General features: G+C 47.3%; 1 protein-coding gene across 3 annotated transcripts; it reads left to right on the top strand.

The window, feature by feature from the left end:
• Nucleotides 1–349: 349 nt before the first annotated feature.
• LOC122368102 lies at nucleotides 350–7,668 on the top strand. 3 transcript variants are annotated; one of them, XM_043341743.1, is made up of 11 exons: nucleotides 350–661; nucleotides 1,567–1,652; nucleotides 2,054–2,377; nucleotides 2,694–2,817; nucleotides 3,126–3,282; nucleotides 4,020–4,209; nucleotides 4,520–4,687; nucleotides 5,199–5,354; nucleotides 5,839–5,939; nucleotides 6,554–6,716; nucleotides 7,109–7,668. In XM_043341743.1, exons 2-11 carry the CDS (start codon nucleotides 1,583–1,585, stop codon nucleotides 7,336–7,338), a joined length of 1,683 nt encoding a protein of 560 aa, XP_043197678.1. In that variant the 5' UTR covers nucleotides 350–661; nucleotides 1,567–1,582; the 3' UTR covers nucleotides 7,339–7,668. The 3 variants fall into 3 exon arrangements, with proteins under 3 accessions (XP_043197678.1, XP_043197679.1, XP_043197680.1); XM_043341744.1 differs by lacking the exon at nucleotides 350–661 and adding an exon at nucleotides 684–807; XM_043341745.1 differs by lacking the exon at nucleotides 350–661 and adding an exon at nucleotides 727–812.
• The last annotated feature ends 819 nt before the right edge of the window (nucleotides 7,669–8,487 follow it).

Here is an 8,487-nt window from a genome sequence, read left to right as displayed (position 1 = left end):
TGTGACGCATCCTTGTGTGGCGGCACATGTTTTGTGTAAGTTTCAGCCCGATCGGACGGTAAATAAAGTTTTTATTTGGTACCCCGTCGAAAAATAACGGTTTTTCGCAAATATGACCTTGACCTTTGACCTCGATCGGCGATTTTGTTGATTGTGACGCATCCTTGTGTGGCGGCACATGTTTTGTGTAAGTTTCAGCCCGATCGGACGGTAAATAAAGTTTTTATTTGGTACCCCGTCGAAAAATAACGGTTTTTCGCAAATATGACCTTGACCTTTGACCTCGATCGGCGATTTTGTTGATTGTGACGCATCCTTGTGTGGCGGCACATGTTTTGTGTAAGTTTCAGCCCGATCGGACGGTAAATAAAGAAGTACCTTATTGTTGTTTATAGCCAGAGTGGTTTTTTGCCCCTAGAGGTCAAAATATTTGACCTAGGAAAAAATGAGTGATATTTTTGGAATCAGCGTGTCAAGATCTATCGGTTGGCATAGTTTGGCGATGTTTTGAACTCGACGCTGAAAACGAATACGAATACGACGCTAACTTGATGGACATTATTTTCTATGCCTTTGCTCTTGAGATCAAACCTCCTTTTGTACAGAAGCTCCACGTGCTCCTTTGATCTCAGCTTCAGCAGGAGTATTCTTGGTTTCGCAGGTACCATTTGCCCTGCGGGCTTATTTAAGTTTGTTTACGTTTTACAAAGTATTCATTTAGTTGGTTTGCCATTGAAATTTGGCTGTCGTGGTGTTTTCAGTGCTTCAATTGTTGGTTTAAGTTTTATTATTTGCACGTGTTTCCTGGTAACGTATGCATTTTCTCTTGCTTACGCTATAAAAGTGCTTTTGGATGACTGGCTTTATGTCGTAGTGCGCCATGATTGTAGAATTGATGGTTCTGTTGCATAATAGCCTCACATTATTATTATCAAAGTAATCCCTGGCTTACTGGGTTTTATATAATTAACTCTGATTTCTAACGGGCAGAATTGGATTGCAAAATGATGAACAAATGACTGTTCCACTTCCATACCAATACTGGCTCTCGGTCTCTACAATGTGCTTGCCCGAGCGATTCCAAGTTATAGATGAGTTTATGCTGGTTCCGTCTATTCCAGTCACGTTCAGAAGCCTGCCCACTCTCATTAACAGTGGTTCAACAGTCAGGTATCTATTGATTGCTGGAACAGTTACATGTTGCCAGAGCAGTGTAAACACAAAGTTCCGCCCCTGGAAGTTTGGTGTTTTGCCAACTGAGCTACAGGATGGACTTGGATTGTATTTGAGATCTATTCTGCTTATTTGCAACAGGGTACCTTAGTCAAAGAATGCTAGTTGTAAAACAAGTAAAAAATCACAGGACTACTATGAGACAAGTTAAAGGCTAGACAAAGAAAACAAGGCAGTTACAATGCCTTATATGTATGTGAGTTGGAGACCATTATGCTTGTGAGCATTGAGTTACTTATTGGTAGAGTTCCTAGGAAAACTTTTAAATCATTGATGAATCAATTGAAATATTTTTGCACATATTTTGTGATGTTTAACTGAAGATGATTTCAGGTGCAATTGGATAATTATGAAGATATTTAATTTTGCACTTCTTTTACATTTAGCTCTCTATGCAAGTGTGGTTGGGCTCTCTATAGGTAAGCTTTTTTTCCTTTCCAGTCAATTATGTGTCTCTAGATTTGACTCAAGCTTGCATAATTTACTGATTTTAACCTATTGTAAGGCATTTTGGGTCACTGGCTGAAAGTGTATAGTTTATTAGCATATGCTTGATTACATTTTAATCACATTAAACCTACCTGATTTTTTATGCATTTCTCAATTTCAAGTTTTCTACAATGGCATGTTATTGATAGAAGTTTTCATAAGGGGTTATAGTTTCTTTTGTATCAATTGACAAAGTAAATCACACTTCATATCTGTGTGTGTTAGGCACTAGTGTTTTTTTTTTAACATTTAATCACTACATATTTCACATATTTACATATTGTCATAATCACTACAGCCCCCTTCTACTTCTCTCTGCCTCCCTACACAGATGATGTGCCCCAGAACACAACAGACCCATGGTCGCCAATACTACTGGACCTACCCCTGGCCGCCGGCGCCAGTCAGCAACTGCATATAGCTGGTATCCCAGCCACTGCTCAGCTGGTGCTCGTGCAGGCGCACGTGCAGCGTGGCACCGTCAGCCTCGAGCAGGCGGCCGCCGACGGCAGCGGCCCAGAGTCTGTGACCGGTCCACATGTAGGCCTGGTGAACCGGCTGACCGGCGGCAGCTCGACAGCCACGGTGACGGTCACCAACGAGGGCCTCGACAGGGGCACCGTGCTGGTGGTCGTCACACTTCTGCCCAACTACAGTGAGTGTGATGAGGACAGAAAGGATTGGAATAAGGATGACAAAGAGGGTTTTAGGGAAACAATTTACTCTTGGCCGGTTGATTGCTTGTTGGTTTGCTGATTGTTATTTGAAATGTAGAGCATTATAGCAAAGGCGAAGCCTTCACTGTCGCCTAATCAATTTCACGCCTAGTAATTCCGGCCAAACTATGGACCATCGAATCCAGGAAATGCTGGATTTTTGGACGAGCGCTGTTCGAATAACGCCGTTTTCGTAGGCCATTGTTTCCTTGTGGGCATCACTGATGTGTTATTTCTTCTGCTTTCTGCCCACAGCCCCTATACCTGGCGGCTGCAGCCAGGTAGAGGACGTCCCCGACGCGCCCTTCTTCCGTGTGCAGACCGTACACGACGCGTACAGCCTCTTCAACGTACCCAGAGCGCAACTTGGCGTTGACAGGTCGGTTATGTAACGTACGGAAATCCTGGGATAGGTGTTTTTGCTCAACTTCTCTTAATGATATTATATAAAATATCTGCGCTACAAAGCTCAAGAGTTAATTAAACGACGAGTTAGAATAAAACCAGATGTATGTTCTTATCTACAACCAGATGTATTCTATGTATGTAATGCACCGTAAGCTGTGCGGTTATGTAATCATTACGTTACCCATATGCCGACGAGTCTCTCGTTTCCCGCTCGGTCCACATGGGTCGTTGACTCGTTGTTTATCGATAGTCGTTTTATCACCGTCCATATATTCACAGGGGTATGGGTTTTACGTGTGACTCGGCGCGCGGATCGATGGAGTACTATGCGTACGTCATGTACCCCTCATACAGCCTGCGAGATGACTACGACACGTTCAAGGACGCTATCGCCAGCATGCTGCAGCCGGATGACATGGAGGACAATGGTTACATGGTCAGTGGCAGGCGTGATTATATAACTTGTGCATAATTTGGTGCTTTCCTTTACGTGTAAAAGAAGTACGCAATTTTTAAAATGTCACTTAAAGGGACACTCCCACCTTAACATTAGTTTTGAGTTGAGATAGCCAAATTGGTGGCCATGGCCTGCAAATACCGGTTTGGGCACTCACAACATCGACAAATGCTTTAATTCGGAGATATGGAATTTCAAACTTGCAGTTTTCGGATTCTAAGGGGCTAGTGCATTGGTATGCCCCCTTAGAATTTGTGACGTCAGCGGAGATCTAACGATTTTTAAATCTTTTACTAAAACGTTTGGTAGCACGCGGTGGTATATGCTGCTTTGCGCGCAACAAATGCCGCACTTTCAAATAAAGTCGCTAGGAACAGCGGAGATCCTAAAAAAGTAAACAAAAGTAAAAGTCTAATATCTTGAAAACCGGTGAATATTTTTCGATGAAATTTGGTAGATATTCGTTTTCGCTCTTTCTGAACCGAGCGACATCACTTTCGTGCCAATTCATTAACTTTTTTGAAGGTGGGAGGGTCCCTTTAATCCTTGTGTGAGTTGTGACTGCGGCATTATTTATTTGAAAGCGGTATGTTGAACATCAGTACGGTGTCGGCGCGAATGTTTCTATTTTTGGTGCAGTACTCCGAGTGATTTTCTCCCCGACCTCTCGTCTCCAGCCTCTCTCCTAATTTACCGGTCCGTTCTCCGTCGGTCAGGTGGACAGTCGGGACCCGCTGTACCCACTGCGGTACACGTTCGCCCTGTACCGCGGGTACTCGGTGGTGTACGGCGCCGCGGTGACGGGCGTACCGCCGGGCCGTGCTCCCGCCACGGCCGCCTACGTCCCGGCCGTGCTGCACGGCTGCCCCGTGTTCGGCGGGGACGACCCCGAGTGTCCGCCAGAGAGTGAGTGCCTGCTGAGGGGGAAAGAGGAGAGTGAAGTCTCTTGAACTGTTGTAAAGTCACATACGGTATTGTTGCTTTGCGTTGTAAACTGCTGCTTTGGGTATCATTTTTGGCTATTTTTAGACGGAAACTTGCACAGTTAGCTGATAAATTGCTGCTCTATCTCTAACAGCTGTCCCTTGACACTTCCGTCATCAGCGGGGCAGTTGTATTGGTTTGGTAGTTGCTACCTTTTGGTCTCTTCTCATGACCGTTTCAGTGACGCTCTGCTAGACGGCCTCCCAGTGACTCTTTCCGTCTCTGTTACCAGTTGCGCTTTATTTCTACCTGACGGCCGCCCTGCTGTTCGTGAGCGGTGCACTGCTGCTCACGGTGGCCGCTCGTGAGCTGAGTCTGCACGTGGTGCTCACCACGGCCTTGCCGGTGGCGGCTCTCGCCGTGCTGGTGTTCAGGCTGCTCACCTGGGATGAGCCGAATGGTGAGAGACTGGGGCCGTGAGAAGGTTAGGCCGCCAGGGGATGTTCGAGTGAATATGAGGATATTTTACCGATGTTACGTTGTACCCGAGAGAATTTTGTTCTGAAGTTGGCCAGGTGTTTCAAGTGCTGATAGTGATTTATCGAATGAACTCTTCTTTTATCAAGTGTATTGAGCTATTTTCAAAGTGACTGACCTTTCTCGACAGACCGCCTGTTTTGATTCCGGCAGTGACGCTGGTGACGGAGCTCATTATCGATGTTCTGACCGGGATTTTGTACCGGCCCCGCTGTCCCGTCCTGTATCCGTTGTGTGGTGCACTAACCCTGCAGTAACACCGTGTGTCCTGCAGTGACGCTCGGACCTTGACCATGGGTCAGTCGTCGTTGGCCAGGCCAGCTGTTGCACTGACTCTCTATCCTGTTACCCCTTCAGTGACGCTGGCCATCGGGTTCGTCGTGGGTCTTCTCGCCGGTCTCGTGTACTAACCCCCTGTCCGTTGTCCCCCTCAGTGACGCTGGCCATCGGGTTCGTCGTGGGCCTGCTGGCCGGTCTCGTGTACGCCCGACAGCACACGGTCGGCGGATGGAGCCGCGGCCGTATGACCCTCGGTACTGCTCTGCTGTTCGGGGCCACCCTCGGAGCCGTGATACTCTTCGTACCAGATCGTAAGGATGATGTTAGCCAGGGCACGCTGTGTAAGGGCTAGGGACGGTGGGTCTCAGCCATCTAGCGGGAGATTTATAAGCTAGATTGTCGACCGTAAGGGAGACCTACGAGAAACATAAAGCCTTGGAGGGCCTCGGCGTGGAGGCCTTTGGCCATCTAGCGGCGTCTTGAGAAGCTAGAGTTCTTCGAAGTACCGCTGTGACTAGGGCTCGCAGGTGTTAGGCTTGCGAAAAATAAATATCCCAGTTTGAATGTGAGCTTGGAACTCGATAGCGTATGTGGTAGTTCTTGTAACTTCTACTTGACCTTCCTGACATCTATCCCACATCAAAAGACGATTTTCTACCAGCACATCTACTGCCAATACCTGATCTTATCTGAAGTGCTCCAGAACCTGCACCTATCTGTGTTGTGTGCGGGTGTGGGTCGGGAGTCGTAACCAAGCCTCGCACTATGCCTGACCTTGGTCGTATCTCATTCCAGTGCAGCTGATGGAGCTCTCTGCTGACGCCGTGTTCTGGCCCGCGTTTGTGCTGTTTACGCTAGCATTCACGCTCATCGTACTGATCCCGGGACTGGAGCTGGTGAGTTTGACTCTAGCCTGACCGCTGAGACAAGGGGAGAGTCGGTGGGTTAGACAAGTCTGCTGACTGCTACAGTTATATCATATATAGTTCCACTGTCCACAGTATAGGAACAATCAAAGGCATCGCTCCGGCTCATCTTTGAATTACGATATGCCCAGTCGATAATGTGATAGTTTGGCTGCACATGGACCAGTTGGGCATTGTATCTCAAGTCTATCCGGCTGAAAATTTTGTCACAGTTTCTCAATGACTGAGTGGAAAGCAACTGGCTGAAGTCCGAGAGAATGCTGCTTGCAAAAAATATTTATATTAACTTCAGGCTTCGGACTTTAAAACCTATTTTTATTTACTTTTTTAATTTTACTTATTTTTATCTTTATTTACCTATTTGTATTTACTACTCCAGACCATGTTCCAAAAACTCATGTTATGCCTCCTCCTCCTAGTCGCAGTGTATCATGGTAGTTCGTGTAGTCTCCTCTCCCCTCGTTGTATCGCGATGATCCGCTGCTCATTCCCAAATCTCAACAATGGATCATCATGAGCCTATACCGCTCTTCCCACAGTGTATGGTGCACTGAATTACACTGACCGTCCCATTTCTCCCTCAGTGTATCGTAGTGACCCGGTCTATGCTTGGCTCGGCCTGGATTATGCTCAGCCTCGCCATGCTTACCGGCTCAGTCACCATCTACATTTTCTCCAACCTGTTCCGACGAGCCATCTATCCCGAGTTCAAATACGCCAACCTCCAGATGCGGTTTCTCGCCCAGGGTAAGCGACTAGCTGTAGTGTTTGTTATTCTGTTGTGTGTTTGAAAAGTTAACTACGGAATAGGTTATATACGCAATGTTTGCAGCTTGAAAGTTCATGAAAGGAGCCGCTGCTAGCATTCGTAATGAAAAATTTGTATTTTGCTCACTATTGTCTTCTTTGGCTTGCTTGCTCATTTAGTTTCGCCGATTGCTTCGTTGATGCTGCTACCAGTCTATGATAGATGTCATAAACTATTCGTGATACATGTAGATGTGAGGTGCTTATTTTCTGTAGCTGCGATACACGTGGTTGATCTCATTGTCTCCCTAATTAAAATGTCCGTTTTCCGATGCCTCAGTTTGCCCGGTCATGCTTTACACCCTGACACCCCACCGTCTGTGTGCCCACAGACTACGTTTGCGTCTCAATATTCACCCTCCTGCTGCTCGTCTCGCTGTCTCTGTCCCTCGTGGCACTGTACCGGGGCGGCTCAGCGGCCGGCGCCCCCCGTCCTCCGGCACAGCCCGGCCGACGCGCCCGCCACTGGGCCGAGCGACATCGCCTTCTGCCCGACGACCGGCAGCACCTACTTGGTGGGACGTATGGGGCTACGGCGCCCCATTCGCCGCCCTCGGCCTGAGAGGTGGGCTGGGACAGTCGGAGAGGGGAGGGATCAGCCTGACGGGCTGCATTGGTCAGCTAAAGACAAGTAACAAAGGGTCGGCTGGAGGTATGGGGTTGGGTCTGACTTGCAGGCGGGAATCGGTTGGCCTGAGAGGCGGGCGGAGGCCAGCCCGTCGATTTTCAGTCTGCTAGGCGCGTGGGTATCCGTCTGAGATGCACCGGACATGGGTCAGATGTTTGTTTCAGTCCTCTCTCGCGATGATTGCGATTTTCTATTCCCTCCTTATGGTGCTGTTTGAGTGTTGCAGGATTCTCAGTCATTCATGAACTTTGCTCTCTTGGCCCGTGCAACGTTCTCTTTTCTTTTCATAGCCTACAACGCATGACAGGTGAAAGTATTATAGAACACGTATCAAAGCATCTCATTGACACGTGTGTGCCAACCATCATTGGTGTACTTGTTAGTTGCTTGCCTTTTTCCTTGCCCTTTTCTTAAAATAGTTAGGTTTGGAGCACAAAAATTGTGCCTCGAACTGAATGGTATCGGGAGAAGTTGAAGGAGATTTGGGCATCCTATGATAGCATGACCTTCGAGCTGTTCTCGATTTTGCCGTTTCAAGAATACCTACCACCTAAGTGATGCCAGACTGGGCCAGCCTTTTTTAGGCGTGCACTTTTTAGGTGTTATGTTATTTGCAGGAGGCGAGTCAATCTCTCACCAGTGGTGTATGACTAGCTTTTTTGTCAAGCCCTCTTCCACCAGGGCTTGGTTACATTGTCCTACATGACACTCAGCCATCAGTTTTGGTAGCCCCTTGTACACATATTTTATACTATTATACCCTTATACCTGTGTACTTAAACCACCCACCCCAGTAATTGTACGTTAACTTGGCTTTGCTATTTTCTTTGTGCCTCGGCATCGCCGCTGTCAAAAATTGAAGAAATCCAGCCGCATTTCTTTTCTGAATTACTATCCTTAACGGCTTGTGTAATGACGTCACTCTCCCTTGTAGTTGGTATGCGGATACTGGTTTAGTGTTTTCTTCACTCAAATAAGTGCAGCTTGTAACTGCGGAGTCTACAAAGACAGCAGCAGGGTATGCACCGATTTGCAGTATTGTCCGGAAGAAGGGAAGGCTTCTGTCGTTTTGTCTTTTGTATC

The sequence above is a fragment of the Amphibalanus amphitrite genome, unplaced genomic scaffold, assembly GCF_019059575.1.
Source record: "Amphibalanus amphitrite isolate SeventyFive unplaced genomic scaffold, NRLGWU_Aamphi_draft 000923F_arrow, whole genome shotgun sequence".
Taxonomy (NCBI): domain Eukaryota; kingdom Metazoa; phylum Arthropoda; class Thecostraca; order Balanomorpha; family Balanidae; genus Amphibalanus; species Amphibalanus amphitrite.
Note: the sequence above shows the minus strand (reverse complement) of the source record. Positions and strands in the feature narration are given on the sequence as shown.